Source organism: Rhinolophus sinicus, linkage group LG18, assembly GCF_036562045.2.
Source record: "Rhinolophus sinicus isolate RSC01 linkage group LG18, ASM3656204v1, whole genome shotgun sequence".
Classification (NCBI taxonomy): domain Eukaryota; kingdom Metazoa; phylum Chordata; class Mammalia; order Chiroptera; family Rhinolophidae; genus Rhinolophus; species Rhinolophus sinicus.
This window is the reverse complement of record NC_133767.1, coordinates 14686893-14713544: the sequence shown is the minus strand read 5'-3', so window position 1 is coordinate 14713544 and position 26652 is coordinate 14686893. Positions and strand designations below refer to the sequence as shown.

Genomic DNA, 26652 nt, shown 5'->3' with positions numbered 1-26652 from the left:
GCTGGCACCTCCCCTGTGAAGACTTCTGAACCTCCCGCAACCCCTGCTGTGGCACAGCCCTCCCCGACCCCGCATCCCAGCAGGTACACAAAGTTGAGTCCTCCAGCCCTGTGGTGCCCAGGCTGGAGGTGTTCCTTTGGAGGCCAGGTGGCTCTCGAAGCACTGGGGGTGGAGCCTCCTGGCAGAGGCCAGGCTCAGGGTGCACAAGTTCAGGACAGGGGTATTTCCAGGCCCTCAGCCAACTGCTGGGGGAGGGAGGAGGCCCAGGCCTCCAGCATCCCCAGCGGGCTTCCTGGCAGCTGGCTGCAGCTGGCTCCCACGATCCATCTCCTCTGTCAGAACTCCCGCACCCCCCACCCCTCCACTACACAGCCCAGATTGTCACGTCCCTAGTCTGGCCTCCCAGGCAGCCTGTTCAGACACGTGACACAGGCCAATGCAAAACTCACACACTCCCTCAGGGGTACAAGTCAAACCCCAACTGTTGCAAACCCCCAAGCTTTATTACAACAGGCTGCAGCTCCCCAGCAAAGTGGCAGAACAGACATGGCTTTCAGAGCCCCTGTGCAGCTGGGCACAGGGCCTGGTTCAGGCAGGCCTGGCAGCGCGGGCGGACAGGCAGACAGGTCTGCTGGCCAAAGCCCACCAACAGCCCATTGATCTCGCTCCACAGGTCCCTGTGGGGATGGGAGTGGGTCAATTCGAAGGGAGGGGAGGAGGGAAGGAGGGGAGCCCTGCCCTGCCCCCACCCTGCTGCAGCACCTGGGCAGCCACTCCTCCAGGGCTATGCGGGTCTCCTCTGGGGACTTTGTCACCTTCTTGGTCCACTTGAGTCGGTTGGAGATTCTGTGCACATGTGTGTCCACTGCTGCTTGGAACACAGGACATGCTAGCAGGCCCAGAACATACCGTCCCTGCCCATGGCCCAGGTTGGTGGGGGGCCTGAGTCTCCCTGGCTTCCTTCCCACCCTGAGCTTCCAAGGAGGGCCCAGAGCTGCACAGTCTTGGCCACAGGCACAAGAGCATGTCACCAGGCCACCTCTCCTGCTGGGCAGGGGCTACAGCCAGAACCCAAAGGACTTGGGTCCTCTATTTGGGGTGCAGGGAGCAGTGCCTCCTGGCCCAGCCACGGGCTGTGGGTGCCAGGCTGGGTGGCAGCAGCTTGGCCCAATGGGCCAATGTGAGGTCATTGCCTGAAGAGCCAGCACCTGACAGTGCACCTGTCAGGGAAAGAGTGGGGAGCATGGCCAGGCCAGCTGCAGCTGCCATCCACCTGGGCCAAAGCCCTTGCCTTCAGCCTGGGCATCCACTCACGGGGCCTCCTCCAGCCAGCTGCAGTCGCTACCATTTCCTCCCATTTGCCAAAAAGAAAGCCAGTCCCTGTGTCAGCTCCCTCCGCTACTGCTAACAAGCCCATGTACAGGGGTCACACCCTTGGGTCACTGAGCCTCAGTTTCCTCTGTAATATGGAGGTAACCGTGCTCCCTGTCACCCAGAGGTCCAGCTTAGGGCCATACCACCCTGTGAGCCTCCTGTGGGCCAGTCCAGGAGGCCAAATACCTGCCCAACGTCACCCAGCTTGGTGGGGGGCGCAGAGCTGGGGTCAGCTTTCTTATCCAGGGGACTTTTCCTGGGAAAGCCCCTGGGAGGTGGGGCCCACTCTCCCTACGGTCTCTGAGCCCACAGACAACCAGAAAGGATGACATTCTGACACTCCTGCCTGTGTCTGCTATGCCCAAAGCCCTGTTCCCTGTCAGGGCCATGGGCAGGGTCCCTTCCCCCACAGACCTGCCAGACCGCTCCCGGGAAGGGGCAGCTAAGGACAGCCACCCAGATAATCTCAAGTATCTGCTGAGAGGCTTTGGGAGCCCTAGTGGTGGGGAAGCTCTTCCCTAAACCCCTCTTTGGCCTGGCTTTGGTTATCTGGGACTGCCACTCTTAGCTGCCCTCCTGCCCATGGGCTGTGCTGGAAAGGGGCTCCCACCCCAGGGGACCGGTTTTGCAAGCCACAGAAGCTGGGGGGATTCCCACCTGCTGCTGTCCCCCCTGAAGTCCCAGAGAAACACTGGGGTTCGTGGGGGGCACAGAGAGAGGTCATAGGTCAAGCTTTGGTTTCTGAGCTGGTTGGGCCTACTGCTGAGGGTGGCCTCAGAAGCCCCAACTCTCTGGGCAGAGGTATTAGGAAGCAGCCACACCCTGACCCAGGGTCTGTCTCTACACGGAGGTCCTCTGGTGCCATGATGCAAGGCCTGGATCCAGGAAAGAGATTACAGAAAGGGGCTTCCCCACCCCCAGCCCTTCCTCCTCTTCCTGGGCACCCCCCGCCTTTACCACGCTGCCTCAATCTGCCCATGCTCACTCCAGAGCCTCTGTTTCTGGCCTTCTCCTACCTGGTGGTTTTGCACGTGCTGTTCTGCTTGGAACACACATCCTTCTCTTGGCCCGGCCTCAGCCTTCAGCTCTTGGCTGAGTTATCACCTCCCATGGTCTTCCTGGATGCACACCCCCCTCAGGGTTTCTACCTCACTGGTAAGGATTTGTGCGATGTCTCTCTTCCTGAGGCAGCACAGACCCTGAGTGCATTCTCTGGGCTTCTCACAGAGCCCAGCACAAAGTAGGTGCTCAGCAAATGGGAGCTCCTCCCTTCTCCCCTTAGTATCTGCCTAAGGGTGGGGCAGGCCTGGCTTAGTGCTGGGAACACCTTTCTGACCCTTTGGGCTGAGTCATGGATGAGGAAACCTGAGTTGGGGTCACAGGATTTAGGGAACCCTAACAATAGTCAGCAAGCTCAGAGCTGGCCCCTCCTTCCTCATGGGTAGATGCTTGCCACTCACCGATGCCTGACACAGTGCCCCAGGCCACGGCCATGGCCAAGTGTGCCATCTTAGGCCCGACGCCTGGCAGTGTCAGTAGCTCTGCCACAGAGGCTGGGATGTCTCCGCCATAGCGCTGCTGCAGGATGGCACTGGTCTGCTTGATGTACTTTACTTTGCTCTGAAAGATGGGGGAGGAGGGTAGTCAGCCCCAGAGGTGGGGGATGGAGTCCAACCTGGAAGGACAAGGCCTGAGGGAGACTCACAGGTGCCCAAAGCTGCCTGTCACCTGCCCAGGACACACTCAGAGGCACCTGCTTGCTCCTGTCCCCCTATGAGGTGGGAAAGAGCCAAAGGCAGCAGGCAGCTTGAAGGAGGCCCAATGCAGGCCTGGACCCCTGCCTTCCACCTTTCTGGGTCCGTGATTCGTGTGGGGTCTGGCTTGGGGCACCCCCCCAACCCCCCGTCAGCCCTATCATTCCCCACGAGGCCAGGCAGGCTAAGCAGGGCCAGCCATGCCAGGATCTGGACCCAGGAGCTGGACTCAGCAGCACCTGGGACTTCGGGAAGGAAGGCTGGAGCCTGGGGCTCCCCCACCAGCCGCCAGGCCAGCCGGGCGGTTCCCATCCTGTGCCTGGGCAGACAGGGCTATTTAAAACCCATCTGACACACTGCAGCCCACGCCAGTGCCAAGGGGAAGCAGCCACACCCACCTAGCCACCTTCCACACTTCTACCCACTTGCCACCCTGCTCTGTAGCCTCTTAGGGCTCCAGAGGGGAGGGGGTGATGCACTCTAGGGAGGCCTGGAGTAAACAAAGGGAAAAGTGGGTGGGCAGCCTCAGTGAGGAAGGGAAGGGCCAGACGGCTGGGTGGGGAGGTGGAGGAAGGAAGGGGCAGGCTGCAAACAGGAAAGGCCAAGGAACTCCAGGGCCTGGACTCGAGGCTCCATGGCCCAGCCCCCTATGGGCTGGTCAGAGGGGCGGGGGGCTCCAGTGAGAATTCTTACCGAGGCCTGTGGCCAGAAATGTCCAAACCGGCCTCCGGTACCCCCACAGCCCCCCTCAGCAAACTGACGTCTTTCGCAGGCCAGTGGCACCCCTGGCACCGGTTGCCACACGCTGGGCTTACCCTCCAGAAGCCCACGGGATAGATGAGAGTGCCCAGCGTGCTGTCATCTGTCTGCAGGATACTGTCCACCGTCAGGCCCCGGGCTCGCAGCCGCTGCATGGCACCTGCTGTCACCTGGTCTTTGGTCTGGCTGGAGAGCATCAGCGACAGCAGTACCTGGTACCTCCGCACCTGCTCTCAGTGACAAGGACCAGAATGGTGGCAGGTCCTGGGTGCTCCACTGTAGGCCAGGCCCCGCCAACCCTTATACCCACGTGGAAATGTATGGGATGTCAGCCTCCCATCCACCCTGGCCAACTCGGGGGTGGGGTAGGATCTAGCTTAGGCCTGCTTTTCACCTATAACATGGCGATAACAGCACTTGCTTCACGGGATCACTGTGAGGTTTAAATGAACTGTCAATGCACTTAGGGTTGTACCTGGCACAGTGTCAGTGCTCAGTAGCCATCATTGTTATTGCTTTGTGAATGATGCCACTACCCATTTTACAGACTAGCAAACTGAGTCTCACTGAGGCATGTATCCAAGTCACCCGGTGGCAGAGCTTGGATTAGAATAAGGTTGGTTGAAGGACCAGACTCCAGGCCAGTGAAGTGCAAGGAATTCTTTCTCTCTCAGCAAACACTACTGAACACCCCTGATGTGCCAGCACTGTGCTGGCAGCAGGCAGAGCATGAGGCCCCAAGCCATAGGTACCCTGACCTACTAAGTGGCCACAGTGAAGCTGCCCAGTGCTCTGGGCCTCAGGTGTGCATCCTTTCAGGGTGCTGCCTGCAGGGGAGGTGCCAGCCAACACCTGCCAGGTGTCAGGCTGTCCCCTACCGCAGGCCTGAAAGGGAACAAGTGTCTTGTGTAGAAGGGGGTCACCAGGTAGATGGGGCCCCTGCCTACCTCTGGGGGTGCACTGGGGTCATAGCAGTGTTCAACCCCCAGCTGGTCCACAGGTGCGTCCTTCCCACTCCTCATGGTACGGATGTTTGCCAGCTGCTGCCGCCAGTTCTGAGGCTCCCAGCTTGGCGCCTTGAGTTGCTTGGTCCCCTCTCCTTTCTCACCATCTGAGGCCTCGTAGGCCACATTCAGGCTTTGTGCCTTCCGTTGACGCTTCACAGGGTGGTGACTTTTTTCTCCTTCTGCAAAAAATACTAGGTCCCTTCAGTGGGGGTCACAGGTGTGGATGTTGCCCTACGTGCTGTCTCACCCCCTCATCATTCATTCAACAAGCATCCATCATCTGCTACAGCTGGGGGTATGCTCTGTCCTCTGTAGCATGCGAAGGCTTGTGCCACTGCCCCCCGACCAAGTCCAACTTAATACATGAGGACTCTAGTAACAGCCTCTACCATCCCAATGTAGTCTCCCCATTGTGTCAGAGAGAATTAATACCCAAATTTGATTGTACCTCTTCCTGTTTCAAACTCCTCATTGGTTTTTCCTTGTACTCATGAACTCCAATCTCTGTCTTGGTATCAAAGCTCCTGCCTTCCTGACTGGCCTTGTCACCTGCCTATTCTCTCCAGCCCCAGTTCCTCCAGCATGCTTCTGTCCCAGTGGGCAACTTTTCTGGACTACCTGGGGGTTCTTGGGTATTCCCTAAATACCCATAGGGTATTCCCCTCTGGCCAATCTGTAAGGACAAGTAGCAGCCCGCAGGCCCTCCTCCCCCCTCCCAGTAAGTCCTCAACGACTACAGGATAACATAATTAAGGACATGCCCTTCCTGTTTTCTGTGAGGCACCCTCTAGCAGGGGGAGAGGACGTCTGGCGGGGACAACCCCCCTAAGAGGGAAGCAGCTATGAGGACAGGGCAGGTCTGCCCCACAGATAGCCTGGCATAAATGGAACATCCCAGGGCAGACTAGTGGGACGCGGAGAACTTTCTATTCAGGACGAGGGTGGAGGTGTTGTGAGCCCCTGTGGACCCCCTGCGTCCCGGGAACAGGGTGCGAGGTGGGAACCCAGGTCTGCACGTGGGGCCCAGGAACTGGCTCGCTGCTGCCGGTTCTTCCACGTTCTGCGTCCGGGTCTCAGCCCACGTGGATCGGAGCCCTTGACCCCAGCCCCAATCCCTTGCAGCCCCCTCCCCCCTGCTCTCCTTCCTTGCCCTGGCCCGGGCAGCGCGCTACCTGCAGACGCCTCTCCCTTCCGGAGCGGCGCGGCCTCCTCTCTACCTCCTCGCGTCCGGGCCCGAAGTCCCGAGATCCGGCTGCGTGTGACCATTCTCACGCCCCCCGAATTCATGCCGAAGTCCTGCGGACTACACATCCCGGCGACCCTGAGGCCCCGTCACGTGACCAGACACGCGCCCAGCCTTTCCGTTAAAGAGCGGTCCAGAACTACGACTCCCAGCTAGCTCTGCGAGGGTCCTCCGTGCGGTCCCGCTACCGGAAGTGCCGGTCGCGCTTCCGGCGGTAGCTCGGGCCCGAGGGTGTGCTCCCTTCTCCGCGCCGGCACTCCGGCGCGCAGCCGGCGCGGCGCGGGGTGAGTGGCTTGTGGCACCCCGACGGCTGGCGGTGACGCAGACCGTGGTGTGGCCCGGCTCCGACCGGGCAGGGGTGAGGTGGCAGCGCCGGGCCTGCTCTGGGCTGAGGCGGCAGGGGTGGACGCCGCAGTGGCCCCGGTCCGGGCCTCGGCCGCGCCTACCTCAGCCTAATTTTAGAGCTCCAAGCGCTCTTTGGTTTTAAGTCATGGCGAGTGCGAGGGGATCCCTGCTTCCGGCGTTTCCCCGCCGCCCCTCCCGACAGTTCTCCTTCACGTGGGGAGGAGAGACACGGCAAACGTCAGGGCTCCCTGGGCCCCGTGGTGGCCGCCCCTCACCCGCAGTTCTCCCTTACCCCACGCACTGAGACAGGGGCGGGCGGCCGGGCGTTTCCCAGGTTTATTTCTGGCCAGGACAGTCTGGCTGCGGTTGAATTCTCCCCAGGGGCTGTGGGAGGAAAGGAGCCCACCGGAGACCTAGGGATCCAGGCCAGGCGGCTGGAGGTCCGAAGGGGACAGGTGTGTGGAGTTGTTCCTGAGATCTTATTGCCTGTTTCTTTGGCACAGAGGAGTCCTCGGTGCGTCCCTTCCCACTATGGCCAAGCCAACAAGCAAAGATTCAGGCTTGAAGGAGAAATTTAAGATTCTTTTGGGACTGGGAACTCCAAGGCCGAATCCCAGGTCTGCAGAGGGCAAGCAGACGGAGTTTGTTATCACCGCGGAAACCCTGAGAGTGAGTGAACTGCCTGTGGCTTCCCTGCTAGCCTCCTGGGAGGTCCAAGGAATGCTGGGTTTGGTCTTTTTTCTCCCCCCCTTTCTGCCTCCCTCCCCCCACACTTTGTTTCAAGCCACTGTTTCTCAGTTTAGTTGTGTAGATCACAGCTCCTTGGCCCATGCTGGTATTATGAGCCTTGCGCTCCCCCCAGCTGAGGCAGTTGGTCACCGGTAGTCGGTGGGCCACTCACAGCAGCTCAGGGAGCTGCCGGCCGCTCAGGCTGGCTGCCGGCCACTCACGCCAACCTCCAGCTGCTCTCAGCAGCCCAGCTCCAGGGAGAGCTGTTGTTCACAATCCTAGCTGTAGAGGGCGCAGCTCACTGGCCCATGTGGGAATCGAACTGGCGACTTCCGCATTAGGAGTGCAGCGCTCCAACCACCTGAGCCACCGGGCTGGCGCTGGGTTTGGTGTTTCAACAGGTTCTGTGGGAGATGGGTTGCTGATGACTGTCTGCAGGGGCTGGTGTCCTCAGTACCATGGAGACGTACGTGTCTTTTTTTCTGGAGATTCAGGAAGTTAGAATCTTGGTGACAGTTCAGCACACGAGTTAGTATTCAGATACCCATGTAAAAACACCTGTTTTACTACATGGGGCCTGAGCACCGTGGTCTCCACAGGTGATTAGGGTTACGGCCAGGTGATAATTGGTAATTTGTGAATCCCTGTGAGAAGTAAGTCTGGCTTTTTTTTTTTTTAAATCTGTGTTTGACTCCCCCACCCCATGCCGGGCACCATGTTTTGTCCATAAATAAATATTGAGTTTTTGCACTTGTAAAGATTCCCATTCAGAGACAGCCAATGTGTATATTCATCAACTGGTGAGTTGACCCTTGAACAAAGGTTTGACCTGCAGTTTCACTGAAATGCAGGTTTTTAAAATCCATGTGTAAGTGGACCCTCGCAGTTCAAACACTTGTGGTTCGTGGGTCAACTGTATATACAAAATGTGATATGTTCATAAAGGAGTATTGTTTGCCAAAACAAGGAATGATACATTGATACATGCTACAAAATGGATGAACCTTGAAAACATGCTAAGTGAAAAGCCAGTTACAAAGGCCCATGCAATGTGTGATTCCATTTATGTGAAATGTCCGGAAGCGGCAAATCCGTAGAAAGTCGATCAGCATTTGCCAGGGCCTGGGCAGGGGAAGGAATAGGGCATGACTGCCAATGGGTGTCAGGTTTCCTTTTGAGGTGATGAAAACGTTCTGGAGTTAGTGGAAGTGGTTACCAGCATTGTAAATATACTGACAACTGGATTGTATGGTTTAGATGGTGACATTTATGTGATGTGAGTTTTACCTCAAAAATAAAAAATTCAGTGGTGGCCAGATGGCTCAGTTGGTTAGAGCGTGAGCTCTGAACAACAGGGTTGCCGGTTCGATTCCCACGTGGGCCAGTGAGCTGCGCCCTCCACAACTAGATTGAAGACAACAAGCTGTCGCTCAGCTGCTGGTGGGGCGGCCGGATGGCTCAGTTGGTTAGAGCTTGAGCTCTTAACAAGGTGGTCAGTTCAATTCCCGCATGGGATGGTGGGCTGCGCCCCCTGCAACTAAAGACTGAAAATGGCGACTGGACTTGGAGCTGAGCTGCACCCTCCACAACTAGATTGAAGACAACGAGCTGTCGCTCAGCTTCTGGAGGGGCGGCGGGATGGCTCCGTTGGTTAGAGCGTGAGCTCTTAACAAGGTGGTCAGTTCAATTCCCGAATGGGATGGTGGGCTGCGCCCCCTGCAACTAAAGACTGAAAATGGCGACTGGACTTGGAGCTGAGCTGCACCCTCCACAACTAGATTGAAGGACAACGACTTGGAGCTGATGGGCCCTGGAGAAACACACTGTTCCCAATATTCCCCAATTAAAAAAATTTTTAAAAAATTCAGTGATGGAAAAAAAAGTCTGTTCTTACTTCAGTGAGGTGGAGTGGTAAACTAGTGTTTCCTAATTTCAGAAGGGCTGCTGTAAGTCTCTAGGGTGGGAAATACTGTACAATTCTTAGGGTGGTCTGTGATTGGCAGGTAAGGAGAACTGTTGCCTGAAAATGGGCCCCTTTTCTTTCTTTCACCTCTCCAGGAACTGAGTGGTGATAGTGGCCTCAACAATCGTATCCGGGTCATAGGGCAGATCTGTGAAGTCGCAAAAACAAAGAAATTTGAAGAGGTAGGTCTGTCTCCGTTGGACTGCTGGAGAGCTGTGAGCTGTTCAGAAGCTTGATATGGCTCTTTCTAGGAACAGGATGGACAGCTAGCTTTGCTAATGAACTGATACACACTATTTTAGGGCAGATTAACCTTTATCTTATGACTTAGTGATGGAGAAACTTTTGGAAATGTCCTGAATACAACCCTGAGGGGCCAGTCACGTGTGGAGGTGGGGAACAAGGGAATTAAGGCTTTTCTATCCGATTCAAGAAAGGGTGTGTGTGTGGCTTGCAGAAATGCGCGCTTCTCTTATTACAGATTTGGGGAAGGAAACAGGAACATCAGGAAAGAGTGAGGTCTCACGGAGAATAGTTTAAGGCACACCAGTATTGGTGTCGTTTTGGGTATCTGGTTGGTGGTATCAAGCAGCCTTACATATGGAAGCGTGATTATTTCAGCCAAATACATCCAGGCTCTCTTCCTGGCATCCTTTGAACAGAGTGGAAAATTGTCCTTGGAGCATTTCAAGGGTTCTGCTCTAGCCTTGCCCTGTGTTTGTGTAAATGACTCGGGGGAGATGTGGACCTCACACCTAGCAGATTCAGATCTGCCAAGAGGGAGAGTGACCACTACATTCTCAGCAGGTCATCTGAAACACGCAGACTACACATTACCAAGGATAAATGTGAAAATAGGTATCTGTATTCTTAAAGTTGCCTGTATAGGAACAGAAAGGTGAGGTATGGCTGGGCTGCCGTCATGTGAATGGACACAGGCCTAAGAGGCTGGGATAGACAACAGGCTCAGCGTCTGTTGTGGCTTAGATTGCATTAATAGAAGCATTATGAATGGGACAAAGGAGGTGAAAGTTTCAGTGTATCCCAAGCTGGTCAGGATGTTGGTCAAACAACGTCTAAAAGATACTTTAGTCCTGCTCCTAAGAGGAGGGAGCCCAGGAAAGGTTGAGTGGTCTGAAAACCCTTGTTGAAGGGAATCTGGGACGATTACCATGGAGAAGGTGACACAAGAGAAGTGTATTCTAGGTGGCTGTGGGGAACAGGACCCAGCTCTCCCATGGGCTGGGTGGACTTAGTTAGAGGAGGCAGGTTCCAGAAGCCTGCACAGAGTTCTTGGCAGGTCAAGCCGGCAACTGAAGTGGGGCAGGGGTATACTACTGAGTGGTCTGTGACTGGGCAGGTGTGTTTACACAGGGAAGCCAGGGAGTGGATTTCGGGGTCAGGCTGCAGGCCCAGGGACCTCCATGGTGCTTCGGGTTGTGAGACTCAGTGACTTTCCCTGTCAGAGTCTGAGCAAGCTCTGAGGGGGACTCCCTGTGATCTCGGGGGCAGCCAGGACAGCTCCCCTATCCTGCCTGCTCTCCTCCGTCCCCCAACCTGTAGCCTGGTGAGGGGTTAAAGGGATCTGCAAGGGTTTTGAAGTGGCTTGGAGCTATCCCCCGTGTCAGGACCGTGGTCGCCATGGGCTATGACAGGTACATGAGATGCGGACTTTAGAGGCGAAGAGCTAAGTCAGAAGACGCTGTTGTCTGTCCTTTGCCCTCGAGTTGAGGGGGCCAGGACATCCTAATTGCCATCCCCTCTTCGCTGGTGGCAGCATGCAGTGGAAGCTCTCTGGAAGGCCGTTGCAGACCTGCTGCAGCCAGAGAAGCCACCAGAGGCCCGGCACGCGGTGCTGGCTCTGCTGAAGGCCATCGTGCAGGGGCAGGTAAGGGGCAGCGGGTCTGTGCCCAGGTGGAGCTGGGGTGGGTGTGGGATGACGTTGGGCCGCCCACTGACTCCTCCTGCTGGTCCCACTGGGACTCTTGTCTTTGGGGAGGGCACCAGGCCCAGGATCTGTGGTTCCCAGGGGCTCTGTAGCTAGGTGCCCTGAATGGGCATCCTGGCATCACCTCTTGTATCCATGTGACGCTGGGCGAGTCACTGGAGCTTGCTGAGCCTCCGTCTCCTCCCCTGTTAAAGGGGATACTTGTGGCTCCTTCCTCTGGGATGTTTTGGGGAGGAAAGGAGGCAGTTCATGCAAAATGGTGAGAACAGTGCCTGGTGGTTGCTCCTGCCAGCCTCGCTCCCCTCGCCCTGGGCTCCTCACGGCCCGTGCTCGCCGTGCTCGGGCTCCACTGGTCTCTGCTGTGTCTGGAACGTCCAGGCCACCGCTCGCCATTCCTGCCTGGAAGGCTCCGCTGCCCACCCCACCCCCCGCCCCTTTCCTTTACTCTTTCATTCCCTGAGAGGGTATGAGAGGCCCCGTCACTTTTGGTGCGGTTAGGCCATTGTCGTCGTCCTGTGAGCACAAAAGTGCCCACCCTGGTGGGGTAGGGGTAGGGGGCGGACCTGCCCACCCCTGCGGTGTGCCCACTCCCGTGCCTAGAGCTGGACACAGTGGGTGCTCCGCACACACTGGTCCGCTGATGATCAGTGGGTCTGGTCCCCTACCCTTCGCTGCTCCCGTGTTTCCAGTTCGTCCCTCATAGCCAGTTCGCATGGGAAGGAGAAGGGGCCCCAGAGTCGGGAGTCTTGGAGCCCACTACACCTCCTGGACTTCTTACATCTGCTCAGGAAGCCCACGTGGCCAGGGGATCCTGGCAGGGCTGCTGACCTCGTGGTTTTGTCTTCAGGGGGACCGCTTGGGTGTTCTCAGGGCCCTCTTCTTCAAGGTCATCAAGGATTACCCCTCCAATGAAGACCTCCATGAAAGACTGGAAGTTTTCAAGGCCCTCACGGACAATGGGAGACACATCACCTACTTGGAGGAAGAACTGGGTGGGTGCCACACTGGGTGTGAGGTTTCTCTGGCCTTGGTGATCAAATTTAATCTGGGATGTGGAAGGCCACTGGGGCTCAGAGGGAGTGCTGCCCCTCACCGGATGGCCTGCAGAGGGCGCTGCACCACGCAGCTCTGCTTACCTGTGGGCAAGCTGGATCAGCCACCTGAATCTCCTGGGGAGCTTGTTAAAAATGCAGAGTCCTGGGCTTCACTCCAGAGCTGCTGGCTCAGAAGCCGTGGGGAGTTGGGCTTAGGTGTGCCTTTTAGGCAGGCAGGTGGTGGTCTGAGCTCTGCTGGAGGGAGAGAGTCCTGCTGACCTGGCATCAGGCTGTGTCTTACCCAGAGCACCCCGAGGTTTCTGGGGGGCCAGGGCCGCCTTGCGGTGTCTTCCTCCTCGCCCTCTTCGTGCCCTGGGCCTGACTTCCACCCCTCCCCTTTGCTGGCCTTCCTCGTGCGGATGGTGTGAGGTTTCTGTGAGTCTTGCGATTTCATGTCACTGCTGGGGAGAGAAGAGGAAGGAGGAAGAAGTAAATCTGACTCGGGCCTTGCTGTTCTGTTGCCCAGAAATGGGCCTCAACTATCAGTCTGCCTCCAGGACAGGTGCTGGAGGTCAGGTTTTCTGTCTAAGTTTACTTAGCTAGCAGCCAAGCGTTGCTTATGTTTCCTTCAAGAGATTCTCTGTGGGGGTTGGGGCCAGGAATCTGCCTCCTAGACACATGCCCTGGTGGTGATGCTGGGATGCCAGCATCGCAGTCAGGGCTTTGAGCGTCAGGTGCACAAGCGCTGCTACCGCCTCTCAGCCCCGATGGCCCTCAGTGCATCCCCGGGGGTTGGTGAATTCCAGAGTCTGGGACTTGCTGACCTTGGGCTCCACTGAGCCTCCCTCAGCCCTGTGCGTGCACGGCCCACCTGTCATTGCATGGGGACCGATGACAGGGTGTCCAGCAGTGAATGAGTTGGGTAGTGTTTTCCCGGGGAGGAGGCAGTGCACTGGAGTACATCGCTCTCCTGTTCCTCTCCACAGCCGAGTTTGTCCTGCAGTGGATGGACGTCGGCCTGTCCTCGGAGTTCCTCCTGGTGCTTGTGAACCTCGTCAAGTTCAACAGCTGTTACCTCGATGAGCACATCGCGTCCATGGTCCAGTAAGAGAAAAATTCCAGTAACGTTGCTCTGGTTGTAGTGCCACTGTCTTGGGTCTTCAGTTCAGCTCTGCGATGTGAATAAAGCTGTTGAAACCATCCCATAAGTGGGGAAACTGGAGGCGGCCATAGCCGTCTTCCACTTCAGTTGATATTTTGAGGCCCGATCTGATATTTTATTTTTAACAGATGTTTAATGTTACCTGATGCTTTATCTATTATTATTTTTGTTGTCATTTATTCCAAAATACACTGTGGAGTCCATGAGGGCAGGGGCTTGGTCCTGTTGGGGTTACACACACAGCCTTGAGCTCCTGCTTGTCTTGGGTGAGCGGGGGCCCTGAGCAGGTTGAGCCCCTCATGTAACTGACTCTGTCGAGTAACTAGAAAGGAAACTCGAGCCACGCAGCCTGTGGGGAAATGTCCTTTTAGCTGACTTTACGCTTCCTCCAACAGCATGATCTGCCTGCTATGTGTCCAGACTGTGTCCTCTGTGGACATAGAGGTTAGTAGCTGCCCCTCTCCAGGGCCAGTTCGTTTCACCCTCTTTCCGGGCAGGCTGGGTGTCATAACAGTGGAGACCCTGGGCTCTGGGGTCTAGCCCTGTGGTGCCCCTCATTGGCTGTGTGGCCCCAGGCAGGCAGCGTGGCCTCTGAGCCTCAGGACTGTCTTGTAAATGAGGGTGGTTGGTTAACCTCTATTGTGGGATCGTAGATTGGGATGGGATGACCCGCAGTGACCGGGATGGAGAAGTGCCTCCCGGCTGCTCACTTGCTCTTGTTCCGAGGAAGGCTGCTTTGGCAGTGGGGAGGGGCGGCAGTCACTGACCAAAGGAGGGCGAGAAGGAAGCTGGAGGGTCGCCTCCCTGCGGGCAGGAGTCGGCCAGGGCCGGCCTGACCTCTCTCCACCCGCTCAGGTCTCTCTGCAGGTGCTGGACGCCGTGGTCTGTTACAACTGCCTGCCGGCCGAGAGTCTCCCCCTGTTCATCGTCACCCTCTGCCGCACCATCAATGTCAAGGAGCTCTGTGAGCCTTGCTGGAAGGTGTGGGTCTGCACTGCGGTCCTGCAGAGTCTTCCCTGGGGGGAGTTATGAGCTGGGCACATGGACAGGACAAGGGCAATCTTGTCTTCAATGAATGGCCATCTGATTCCTGGGGCGGCCAGACAATGGCCTGTTGAGGGAGTCCAGTGGCATTTTCCCAGGCGGTTGAGCTGAGGTCAGGGTTTTGGTGGCATTTTGAGAACTCTGTGGCCTGTGTTTGGGAGGAGATAGCAGAGCGCTGGCTGGACACAGCTTCGGAGCAGTGGCTGTGCAGGCCTGGCACACAGGGTAGAGTTGGGGGCCCTTGGGCTTGTATCTGCCAGGCTAACAGTGATGTGTTTTTCCCAGCTGATGCGTAACCTCCTGGGCACTCACCTGGGCCACAGTGCCATCTACAACATGTGCCGAATCATGGAGGACAGGCGAGTGTGGGCAGAGCCTGGGGCAGACGGTGAGGGCGAGGTGGCTGGGTCAGCTGCTGCAGAGTCTTTGCAAGGAGTCTGTCTGTGTTGGCTTTTGTGTGGCATAGGCTGATGGGGTGGTTTCCTGTTCCCTTTGGGTGATTGCACTAAAACGAGAGCACATTCTTATGCTCCTGGTCTCCTATCCTCTTACTTGTGTTAGTAAAATCAGAACGTTCCAAACTGAGCTGGTAACCTCCCTCCCACACTGGGGTCGCGTCTAGTTGGGCGGCCTCACCATTGATCTTGTTACGAGGCCCTTGCCCTCACTTCCCACAGCCCAACCATCACAAGTCCTGTTGCTTCTGCCCTGGAGAGGTGGCTCAAATCTGTCCCCCTAGGCCCCCCACGCCACCCCCTCACCTGTCACCTCCGCTGTACCCACTCTTGGCCTCTCGAAGTCCATTCCTCCACACAGCAGCCACATGTTCTTTTAACAACATAGATTGATGTCACCCTTTGCTTGAAGCCACAGTGGCTCCCAGGACTCAGGATCAAAACCACACTCCTCACCATAGCAAGGCCTGGCTGGCCTGGCCCTGCCCAGCCCTCAGCGTCTTGCTCCCTCCCTCTTGCCATGCTCCCACCCACCCAGGGCACCCGCATGTGCCCTTTGCTCCTGCTGGGATATCCTTCCACCTGCGTCGAGTTTCTTCGAGTTACTCCTTGACATCTCGGCTCTGTCACTGATTCCCTGACTGCCCCAAGCAGGTGATGGCGCTCATATCCCGTAGCTTCCCTTCTTAGCTGTGATTTGAGGTGGAAACTGGCCGTTTCCTTACATGGTCCTTTGGTGCACGTCTGTGTCTCCATGAGGCTAAGAGCCTTCTCTCTGACCGCTGTACATCTAGTGTGGCTTCACGGTCAGCATGTTGAGTGAATGCATGGAGGAATCAAACAGTTGCTGCTGGCCTCTGTGGGCCCTTCCCAGCACCCCTCCCCCAGCCTTGCTTTTGCCCCATAAGTGCAGGGACCTCTGGGGACGCTGCCAGGAGCCTGGGCCCACCTTTGGGCCCCGTAGAGGGCAGCCGCTGGGCCTGGGCTCTGCTCACATCCTGTCTTTCTGGGCAATGCTTTCAGAGCCTACATGGAAGATGCCCCGCTGCTGAGAGGAGCCGTGTTCTTTGTCGGCATGGCTCTCTGGGGAGCCCACCGACTCTATTCTCTCAAGAACTCCCCGACGTCTGTGTTGCCGTCATTTTACGAGGTGACTCATGTTTTGTGCTGCGGTGAGCTGGTGAGAGCCTGAGAGCTCAGTTCAGGCAGGCCCGCCCACCCGCTCCGAGTGGGCCCACGAGACGGGTTTGGCTGTAGGAGCAGTGAGGGTATTTCCAGTTCCTTGCTTTGCAACTGGAGATGAGGTTTAGGGCCGTTGGAACATTTCAGTCTCAAGCAAACGTTATAGCTTACGAATTTTATCTCCTGCCAGTTAGCGTTAGCACTGCCCAAGATGCCCCCAGGAGCGGTGACAGTCGTACTGGCGACGATTTCACTTGGAAATCTCACCCTCGCTCTCGAGTTGAGGCCAGTGATAGGACTTCTGTTTCCATGGGCCCAGCGGTGTTCGGAGCGCTTCCTGTGTGTGTTCTCACGTAGTCATCAGGGCATCCTGGTGAGCTGGGCCATCGGACCATCCTTATGTTACCACCAGGAGAGCAGCGCAGGCGAGCTGTGTCATGTCCGGGGCGACAGACTCTCCTGATGGGCTGTCCTTTGTGCCCTGTCCCCACCTCACTGGGCACTGGAGCATGCGGTCTGCGCATTTGCTGGCATCCGGGTTCCTCTGGCCGGGAAGCCCGGGGCCCGGAATTTAGCCGAGTCAGGCTCTTTGGAGCCAGTGTAGGAAACACACTTCTGGGCTCTGTGAGATGTGAGTTGGGGGCGTGGCCCTCTCAGGCATCCTGCGCTGGCTTCAGATGGTGACGTGATGGGGGACTTCCTGTGCGTGAGCCGAAGTGGCTGACCACTGCCTGCTCCCTGGGCCTTGTGTTCCAGGCCATGACCTGTCCAAACGAGGTGGTGTCCTATGAGATCGTCCTCTCCATAACCAGACTCATCAAGAAGTACAGGAGGGAGCTGCAGGCCGTGACGTGGGACATTCTGCTGAACATCATTGAGCGCCTGCTTCAGCAGCTCCAGGTGAGGCCGTTGGGAATGCTCTGGGCACAGGGAGGACCGGGACCACGGACAGACTGGTCCGAGGGCCCTTTCTGGGTGGGCGCGCAGCCATGGGGGCTCTTCTCACCTGGACGATGGCTCCCTGCACACTGGGAACCTTCCTCAGAGCCTCCTGGACGTGTTGCCTGATGGTTGTGAGTGACGTCAGCTCGCCACCCACTGAAGATGGCCAGGGTTTTCCAAACCTGCTCCATCACTGGGAACATGAACGTGCAGTAGATGAGCAAGGGGACAGGGCTGGCGTTGGTCAGGGTTGACAGTTACACACCAGGTCACCTCCATGGCCTGCACATGGACCCTGAAGACAGCTCCCTAAGCATCTAGAAAGCCGTCCCCAGCTTTGGCATAACTGGGGGACAGCGCTGACCACAGCAGGAAGGGGGACCTGCTGATGGGGCTGCAGAGGTGACGAGGCACGGGCTCAGAGCGAGGCCTTCTGGGGCCTGGGGTGGGCGATGTGTAGGTGGCCGGGCCGGGGGAGGAAGGACTGGAACTCAGTGCAGACTCTTGCACTTCATTGTCAGTCACCGGCTGCCCAGGTCGTGCTTCACCCTGGAATGGTGGGCTGGGATACCGTGGCCCTGGGGCCTCCAGAAGATGCTAGAAGCACTCGCAGTCGGTCCCTTCACGGCCCACTGCACTGTGTGGACACAGCCAGGACTCCCTGGGGTTAGGGAATGAGTAGGAACAGCCCTGTTGTCCCTAGTGTCCCCGCACGGTGGGGGTCATGCCCCCTGCCCAGCAGGAGGGCCTGCGGGGGTGTCTGGATGCAGCTGGTCTTGAGTCCTTGAGGGAAGCGGAAGTCAGTCCTGTGTAAGCGCACCTTTGTGTTGCAGAGCCTGGAGAGCCCGGAGCTCAAGGCCATCGTCCACGACCTGCTGACTACAGTGGAAGAGCTGTGTGATCAGAACGAGTTCCACGGCTCGCAGGAGAGATACTTTGAGCTCATTGAGAGATGTGCAGACCAGAGGCCTGTAAGACCACTCTTCCCCCAACCCGGCGGGCTCAGGCGAGAGGGTGGTTTTGGTCAGGCTGCTGGGGAAGGGCGGGCCCGCTCGCCTCTGGGAGGCCTGGTTGTGTAGGCCTGAAACTGAGTTGGAAATAAAAGGCCAGGCAGGCTCCTGCTCTGCCGGCGTTTGTGCTCCAGCAGGGAAGTCTGTCAGGGTGTCAGCACGCTGAGGGTGTGTGGGTCTGTCAGGGCCCAGCGCTAGCCTCACAGTTTCCTCCCACCCGTGCGGAGGAAGGTGTCGGCCTGCCTGTGGAGACTTGTTGCTCAGCACGTCTGCTCCCTGGGCGGCAGGCAGTCTTGGTGCCAGAAACGCGCAGCTTGATGCCAAGGCTTTTATGTGGGTTTGTCAATGGATTTTTATTGCTGTCAGTAGAGCTTTGTCTTGGGCTCCCCACCTGGGCCTTGAAGAGGCTGGTCTCACCGAGCAAACTGTTCTCTGGGGCCACAGCAGGCGGCTGTGTTCATAAGAAAACCTCCAGAAAGGCGAAGTGGCTCTCACACCAGGGTTTTCTTCTTTTGACAGGAGTCCTCCCTCTTAAACTTAATAACCTATAGAGCTCAGTCAATCCACCCAGCAAAGGATGGCTGGATCCACAACCTGCAGCTACTGATGGAGAGATTCTTCAGGTAGGAAGCCTCTGGAGGCCTCTCAGGCCTTGGAGCCTGACCCCATGTCTCCGCCCTGGCGTGGCCTCTAGGACACCAAGAGTCAGGGTTTTCTTTGCGGATTCTTGAAAGTAACGATTCTCGCTGAGCAGGACCAGGTGGGTTCCTGGTAGGGCAGTCCTCTGAAGGCTGTGCTTGCTGCTTCCTGTGGAGGGCTTGTCTAGAAAGATGCCATCTCTGAGCGCTGAGCTCAGTGCTCCTGGGCCCAGTTCTTGGTCTGGATGTGGACAAGCTGGGCCCCACAAAGGAAGAGTTAGAGTGGGTCTCACCTGCCACCCAGGCTGGGGGGCTTGGTTTCCTGCAGTAGGCCTGGGGTCTGGGTCTCCAGGGGAGCCCTCCAAGCTCAGGATTCAGGGTGAGCAGGGCCTGGGGCAGGGGGTGAGGCTGGCAGCAGTGCCCGGCCCCAGCCGCTGTGCCCCTGCCCCCAGGAGTGAAGCTCGCAGTGCTGTGCGTATCAAGGTGCTGGACGTCCTGTCCTTCGTGCTGCTCATCAACAGGCAGTTCTATGAGGTGCGTGTCCCGGAGCCGGCGGGGAGCCCGGGCTGTCGGAGGGGAGGGGGACGCTCGCCCGAGGGGTACTGCGAGCGAGCCTCCTGGGGTCTGCCTGGGACCTGGGGTCTGCCTGGGACCTGGGGTCCGCCTGGGACCTGGGGTCCGCCTGGGACCTGGGGTCCGCCTGGGACCTGGGGTCCAACACACTCCTCTGGCAGGCTCTCTCAGCAGGCTTTGTCTTTTACTCCCTCATTCGTTTGTCCATCTGTCCGTCCATACCCTCATTCATCCGTCCGTCTGTCCATTTCATGGTGCCCCCTACCAGTTCCTGTACTCAGGGAGCTCCAGCCTGGTCGTCACCCAGAATAAAGAAGAGTTCTGTACAGTCTTGCATGATTCTTTCTTTGTGTCTGTGTAATCACACTCACCTCTGGACCCCAGCCCAACCAGTAACTGCCAGGACGGTGCCAGGCCCTGCCTGTCTCTTTACTACTGGATTCTTCCCTCCAGTGCATCCTTCTCTGTGTTTGTGGTCCAAGTCCCTCCTTCCTTCAGAAACACTAGTGTGCCTGCCTGCCATGCCCTTTCCTCCAGGAGATGGACCTCAGGCTCTGTACAGTCTCCCTTGCTTTCCAGCAGCCTCCTGCATTCCTGCTGTTCCCAGGACCTGCCTTCCCCCTCCTGCTCTCTCAGCCTTCCCTTTCCCTATGTCTCTGTCTCTTGGCATCCGACTCTCCTTCAAAGTCCAGCTCAGTGCTTCCTTTTCCAGGAAGCCCCTCTGGGTTCTTGGGTCCCTCACGTCAGGGTCGGTCTTGTTCTGCCTCTCTGAAAGCCCTCGTCACACTTCCTCATGACAGTGGACTCGGTGATGTCAGGGGCAAGGTTATCCCACCCCCAGGTGCACACACAGGGCCTTCCACATAGCGTCATCCTTAATTGTGACGTTGAGTAACAGAGCAAGCAGGGGACTTTCACGCTGCATCATGTTTGAGCCTGTGGACCTGTGCCTAGGCCAGGCTATTGTGCAGCCGTCGCTGTTCTCCTGACCTGAGGGGCCATGCGCAGCACCCTGGAAGGGGCTGGGCCCCTCAGGCGACACATCCCTCCCGTGGGTTTTCCCATCTCCAGTGGCACCTCAGCTGCTTTCCGGCCTGTGTCACGCACGGACGGCTTTCCTCACCCCTGTGCTTGCTGCAGGAGGAGCTGATCAACACAGTGGTCATCTCCCAGCTCTCCCACATCCCCGAGGACAGAGACCACCAGGTCCGGAAGCTGGCCACGCAGCTGCTGGTGGACCTGGCCGAAGGCTGCCACACCCACCACTTCAACAGCTTGCTGGACATTATCGAGAAAGTGAGAGCTGCTCGGGCCTGGGGTGTGGGGTGCCTGGGCTGCCAGAGGGAACCCCACCCTGGTCTTTGTGGCAAAGTGTTGCGGGCAGCAGCATCCTCTGGACTCTGTCCCGTTCTCTGCAGAATGACGAGCAGGTTCCTCAGAGGCAGGGCTTCCCTCCCACAGTGATGGGTGGTGTCTGGAGACCCAGCCGGGCCTGCTGTTGCTCAGCCGTGTTCTGCTGCCTGGGGTCCTGGGAAACGGCTGTGGTGACGCCCCACAGCTGGGCGGGGTGGGGCTGGGCCCGTTGTCCTCCTCCACCACCCTTTTCTGGTCGTTTCGAAATGCCGAGCAGTGTCTCCATGGTCCCTCAGGTGCATAAAGTGTATCACTCCTTTGGAGAAATAAGGGAGAAAGTGTCTGCTGGTAGAAAGCACTGGATCGCATGAGTGCTGCCACCGGGAGCCTGGAGCTGGACCTTACACACAGATCTTCTCTCCAAAGGTGATCGCTCGTTCCCTTTCTCCACCTCCCGAGCTAGAGGAAAGAGAGGTGGCGGCGTACTCGGCCTCCTTGGAGGACGTGAAGACGGCCGTGCTGGGGCTCCTGGTCATCCTACAGGTGGGCGTCTGCTCTTCTGGGACGGGTGACAGCCGGCTGCGTCTGTTGGAGGGCTGCTCTGTAGGGACGCATCTCCTGGGAGCCCTGGGTGCGCCCTAGGGGCTGAGTTGGGCAGCCTGGGTGTGATCCCAACTCCTGGTCACAGTGGGGGGGCTGGGTGAGAGCCCTCAGGGAGCCCGAGGCGGACTGTGGACCCACTCCTGAGTCAGGGCCCCAACCATCCGCTCTCCCAGCAGCGGAGAACAGAAGGGCTGCCATCCATCTGGTCCCAGGGTGGTTTGATTTTTTTCTTTTTTTTAAACAGCTGTATTGAGATGTAATTTATATACCATACAATTGCTTTGTTTTAAAGTATGTGATTCAGTGGTTTTCAGTGTATTCACAGAGTTGTGCAGCTGTCACTACAATTTTAGAACATCTTCATTACCCCAAAAGACACCCCCTGCCTACTAGCAGTCACTCCCCATTCTCCTCTCATCACCCCCAAGCCCTGGAAACCACTAATTTGCTTTCTGTCTCTGTGAATTGGCCTATTCTGAACGTTTCATAGACATGGAATCATACAGACTTCTGCATTATCTGGCGTCTTTCATAATGTCTTCACGGTTCACCCACGTTATAGCACGTGTCAGTACTTCTTTCCTTTTTAAGGCTGAGTAATGTTCCACTGTGTGGCTAAAGCATAGTTTGCTAATCCGTCCATCTGTCGATGGACACTTGGATGGTTTCCACCTTTGGCTCTTGTGAATCATGCTGCTGCGAGCATCCAGGTACAAGTTTCTTTGTGCACGTGTGTCCTCATGTCTCTTGGTACCTAGGAGGGGAGTTACTGGGTCATATGGTAACTTTGTGCTTAATCATTTGAGCAACTGCCAGACTTTTCCCCAGGGTCTGCTCCGTTTTACATTCCCAGCAGCAGAGAATGAGGGTTCAGTTTCTCTACGTTCTCATCAACACTTGTTATTTCCTGTAGTGTTTTTTTTTTTTTTTTTAATTATAGCCATCCTAGTGGGTGTGGAATGATATCTCATTGTGTTTTGATTTGCATCTGACTAATGACTAACGATGTTGAGCAACTTTTCATGTGTTTATTGGCCATTTGTGTATCTTTGGAGAAATGTCTGTTCAGATCCTTTGCCCGTTTTTTAAATTGGGTCATTTGTCCTTTTATTGAGTTTTGAGAATTCTTTATAGATTCTGGCTGCAAGGCCTTTATCAGTCAGGTGATTTACGTTCGATTTACGTTCGTTTTCCATCCCCAGCCATTTCTGCAGCATTGTGCTCGCTCTCCTGGGCGGTGGCTGTCCTCACGTACTCCCAGGCACTGCCTGGCTCCTGAGCGTTGCTGGTGCTGTGACCTCGTCCCTTAATGTCCCCAGGGGCAGCGATCAGACTCTGCTGCTGGCACCACACCTTGATCACCCATATGCAAAGCATGATAGTGTCACTCACGTTCACTTGCTGGCATCAGTATTGTGTGAAATGTAAAATTTGAATGTGTTGTCTCAAGAACTTCTAGTTCATAAAGACGGTAGAACAGTTTCCTGTACCGTGTATATGTGATAGATTTTTATTTTCTGACGTGAAGTTGAAAGTGTTTGATAAAACCTGGCCAGCATCTCCTTGGTGTCCCGTCCATTGGAGCGCCACACTGTCCGCTGCCCTGGCTTGTGAGGGGAGCATGCTGGGCTATGGGGGCCCCGTGGCCTGGACAAACCCAAAACCCTCCTACGGAGAAGGAAAACGAGATGGTTCTTTGCCCTCCCTTGGAAATCCAGCCCTAAGGGCCAGGGGCCACAGAACTGAACTGTTTCTTAGTTGAGGCGAAGTCCTGGGCCAGGTTGTTTTCATTTCTCTTTTCTTGTAATGAAAAAGTAGTACATTCACCCTGTTTTAACTGGGTGAAACGTGCAGGCAGCATAAACATAGCAAAAAGTTAGATTCCCTTCCTCCTTCCCGTCAAAACTGGTCGATAGAGCAGCTGCTGTCCGGCTCCTAGGGCATCCTTCCCGAAACTGCTGGCCGTTGTCAAGCATTGTACCAAACTCCCTCCTCTCTCCTCCCCCCACCCTTTTTTTTGTGGATAACGGGGATAATGCTTTTATATTATGTTTTCGAAACGAGAGACAGATTTGTTAATTATTTCTTCTTTAAAAACAGTAACAGTGATAGGATTTCAAACATTTCTCTAAGGTTGAGTACCATGAAGGGGTCCCGCCTGCCCCCTGCTGGCTCTATCCGCCCAGGATCCTGGCAGCACCAAGGGCTCTCACACCTGGGCTCACCTGTCAGGGAGGTGCCCTTGGCCTTGCTGAGGTGGGGCGGGGAGGGGGCTTACAATGGGGATCACAGCCCCAGCAGCTGAGGGAGTAAATCCCTTCAGAAGCCCCTGTGGAATACCCTACGGACTTGTGCGTCCTGGTTTATCTGTCTTTGCTGAGTGGTGTTGAGCGTGCTCTTTCAGCCCACGTGGTCTCGTCTCACACGTGGCTGCACGGTGCTCCCCTGGGTGGACTTCCTGTTTTAGTAACTGACTCCCTGTGGATGCCAGGGACATGTGGCCGTCTCTGATGTATTACCATTACCAAGAGTGCGGTGCGTTCGTGTGGGATGTTTGTGGGGCGAAGCCCTGGAGAAAAGTGGTGGCTTGAAGGGTCCGTGCTTCTTAAAGAACGGTAGATGCTGCCCAGGTACCTCCAAAGCTGCTTCTGCTGCCTCCTCCTGGGCAGCAGCTCCCTGGCTGCAGGGTGGCCTCTTGCCCTCGCGGTGACCAGCGCGTTCTCTGCAGACCAAGCTGTACGCCTTGCCTGCCAGTCACGCCGTGCGTGTGTACGAGATGCTGGTCAACCACATCCAGCTGCACTACAAGCACAGCTACACCCTCCCCATCGCCGGCAGCATCCGGCTGCAGGTACGACGGGGCCTCAGGGCTGGCCTGGGGTGGACTCCCCATGGGGCCCAGCAGTTGCCTCAGTCTCGGGTACAGTGACCACAGGCTCGAGAAGTGGCAGGTGGCCCCGGGAGGAGCCCTCAGTAGACTGTTCCCTCCTCAGTTCCAGCAATGCCACCTGCTGCCCTTCCCTTTGCCTGCAGCCCTCGTACCTCTGTGGCACGTCAGTCTGGGTCACACGGTGGCCTGGGATGGGGAGAGACAAAGGGTGTGGCATCAGCTTACAGGGTGGCACGTGTTCCCATCACTCCTGCTGCCGAGCCTGTCAGCAGTCTGCAGCAGAGGGTGTGGGCTGGGCAGGGCAAACTGCCTTGAGCTTCCATTGGGTGCTGGCACCAGGCTGGGCAGAGGTCACAGGACAGAAGCTCTGGGCCCTCTCGATGGGGCAGACCTGTCATTGGGGAGCCCAGTCATTTGCAGAAGTGACAGTGTCCTGAGCAGAGGCCTGCTCCCTGGCACTCAGGGCTGCGCTTTGCTGCCCAGCCAGCATGTGAGGGTTCAGCCCCTGGCCTGGGGGCGGGGCCAGCTGCCCGCCCTGGGCTCTGAGGGAGAAGGCCGTGAACGCTGCACCTCACTGCCCGACACCGCTGTCTGCACAGAGAAGTTGGGGTGTTTGCTGTTAGCGGGAGCAGCCTTTCCTGCGAGACGTGTGGGTCTGTGGATGGCGCCTTGTGTTCCCTGCAGGCCTTTGACTTCCTGCTGCTGCTGCGGGCCGACGCGCTGCACCGCCTCGGCCTGCCCACGAAGGACGGGGCTGTGCGGTTCAGCTCTTACTGCCTCTGTGACTACGTGTATGTGTGGCCCGCATCCTTCCCGACTGCCACTGTCAGCCCCGTTTCCCCCCCGGGGCCCGGGCAGTAGGGTCCCAGGGCAGCGGGGTGGAGCCCGGTGGGCTTCATCCCGAGGGTGGTCTCGTCTGAGGGACACTCCCAGAGGGGTTCTGGTGGCAGTGGGTCTTCTTACCCTGTGGAGCAGGGGCTTCAGCCGCAGCGCTTCCCCTGCTTGTTTCCACAGGGAGCCAGAGAGAGGCCCCGAGAAGAAGGCCAGTGGCCCCCTGTCACCTCCCACCGGACCGCCCAGCCCCGTGCCTGCAGGCCCCACCGTGCGGCTCGGCTCTCTGCCCTACTCCCTGCTCTTCCGTGTCCTGCTGCAGTGTTTGAAGCAGGTGAGGTGGCCGGTCCCTTGAGCTGTGGTAGGTCAGACTGAGCAGTGCCAGATGCTTCCCAGAGGGCACAGTCCCTTGTTAATACAGCGACCTTGAAAGGTTCGCGCTGGTGTGCAGGCTCCAGCAGCGGTTCTGTAACTGTTGAGCACCTGCCGTGTGCAGTGCTTCACCTGGATCTGGGTGCGGAGCTGAGGGGAAGTTCCTGCCTCCAGGAGGTGGTTTTGGTTCACGACTAAGTGTACAGGCAGGTAACGGATCAGAGCAGGGCTCGCCTCAGGAGGAGGCACAGGCGGGCCGTATGGGGCTGCAAGTGGGAACAGTCACGTCTGGTTGAGGGCACCTGGAGGGGCAGGTGAGGTCAGTCTTGCAAGGTGAGGAAGTTTCCAGTGGCAGGTGCAAGCGAAGCTTGGAAGTCGGACAGATGGAGTTCCATGGGTGGAGACACAGCTGGAGCTGAGATGGGGGGGCGGAAGAGTTTAGGCCAGTGCCCTGCCAGGCTGGAGAGAGGAGCCGTGATCTGCAGTGTGCCTCGGCGAGGCAGGGCGGCCTGGAAGGGGCTAGGCTGGCTCCCAACGGCCATGGCAAGAAACAGCTGAATGGCGAGGCAGGACCAGGTTCCCTGCGGTGCCAGGCAGTGGCACTAAAGGGGACTGTTGGGGATTTCCTGTGAGTCCCAAAGCCTCCATGTCACAGGTGGGATCTGAGGAAAGGCTTTCGGGGCTTGTGGCCGTTGGTATAGCTCTTGGACCGCAGTCACCCTGAAGGGAGCTTGGGAGGGCTCACGGGCTCGGTCCTGTGGGGCCACAGCTATGTGCTCCCTGGAGCTGTGGCCCTAGGTTGACTTGAGTCCTGCAGCAGGTACCTGGGCTTGTGGCTTGTGGGCGGCTGCCTGCTGGGGAACAGCTTCTTCCTGCTACACCTCATTGTACTCTGGGGGGCATCAGTCACGGCCCTTTGGGTTTAGTGTTGTAGGTAGGGAGTCCTGGAGTCCCCGTTGGGTGAATGGGGAGGATGGAGCCAGGTGTGCAAGAAAGTTCCAAGTCCAGCTAAGAAGAGCGGGGTGGTGTGGACTCTGCACTGGGCCTCCTGCTCAGCCTGGCCTGTGGAGGGCAGCTGCCACTCTGCCCAGCTCTCCCCAGCCCTCCCTAGCAAGCTCAGGAGTGTGGAAAACAGGAGAGGGGGCCCAGACGCCCCCCAGCTGCCCAGCTCCAAACAGAGCTTCCAGCTCGGGAACTTGGTCTCCCAGCCCCGATCACAGACGTCCCCCCAACCGCCCGCTTCTCCCGCAGGAGACGGACTGGAAGGTACTGAAGCTCGTGCTCAGCAAGCTGCCCGAGTCGCTGCGCTACAAGGTCCTCATTTTCACCTCTCCGTGCAGCGTCGACCAGCTGTCCTCCGCCCTCTGCTCCATGGTAACACAGCTGCTTCCTGTGTCCTCGGCGGGCTGGGGTCATGGGCCCGGCTGCAGCATAGTTCCTT

The 26652-nt window shown here is 57.4% G+C and overlaps 2 protein-coding genes across 12 annotated transcripts in view; one reads left to right on the top strand and one right to left on the bottom strand.

Annotated features, from left to right (window-relative positions):
* Positions 1–482: 482 nt before the first annotated feature.
* On the bottom strand, positions 483–6306 carry NTHL1 (nth like DNA glycosylase 1). Of its 3 annotated transcripts, none has more exons than XM_074322648.1 (6): positions 6067–6306; positions 4835–5073; positions 3944–4114; positions 2835–2994; positions 763–889; positions 483–677 (listed from the first exon to the last, which is right to left on the bottom strand). In XM_074322648.1, exons 1-6 carry the CDS (start codon positions 6203–6205, stop codon positions 554–556), a joined length of 960 nt encoding a protein of 319 aa, XP_074178749.1. In that variant the 5' UTR covers positions 6206–6306; the 3' UTR covers positions 483–553. The 3 variants fall into 3 exon arrangements, with proteins under 3 accessions (XP_074178749.1, XP_019568665.2, XP_019568666.2); XM_019713106.2 differs by having other exon boundaries at positions 763–868; positions 6067–6297; XM_019713107.2 differs by lacking the exon at positions 763–889 and having other exon boundaries at positions 6067–6301.
* TSC2 (TSC complex subunit 2) overlaps positions 6285–26652 on the top strand; it is a 36734-nt gene continuing 16366 nt past the window's right edge. For 8 of the 9 annotated variants that reach the window (XM_019713105.2, XM_019713102.2, XM_019713103.2 and 5 more), the window contains exons 1-20: positions 6285–6421; positions 6986–7151; positions 9270–9356; positions 10952–11062; positions 11970–12114; positions 13143–13260; positions 13714–13762; positions 14174–14299; positions 14648–14721; positions 15841–15967; positions 16756–16899; positions 17775–17912; positions 18471–18574; positions 19042–19123; positions 20303–20458; positions 20942–21058; positions 23847–23969; positions 24693–24799; positions 25023–25173; positions 26463–26585. In XM_019713105.2, coding sequence (XP_019568664.2) covers positions 7014–7151; positions 9270–9356; positions 10952–11062; positions 11970–12114; positions 13143–13260; positions 13714–13762; positions 14174–14299; positions 14648–14721; positions 15841–15967; positions 16756–16899; positions 17775–17912; positions 18471–18574; positions 19042–19123; positions 20303–20458; positions 20942–21058; positions 23847–23969; positions 24693–24799; positions 25023–25173; positions 26463–26585 — 2220 coding nt within the window. In that variant the 5' untranslated portion in view covers positions 6285–6421; positions 6986–7013. Of the gene's footprint in view, positions 6496–6985; positions 7152–9269; positions 9357–10951; positions 11063–11969; positions 12115–13142; positions 13261–13713; positions 13763–14173; positions 14300–14647; positions 14722–15840; positions 15968–16755; positions 16900–17774; positions 17913–18470; positions 18575–19041; positions 19124–20302; positions 20459–20941; positions 21059–23846; positions 23970–24692; positions 24800–25022; positions 25174–26462; positions 26586–26652 lie in introns of all 9 variants that reach the window. The other variant, XM_019713098.2, reaches the window with a different exon arrangement.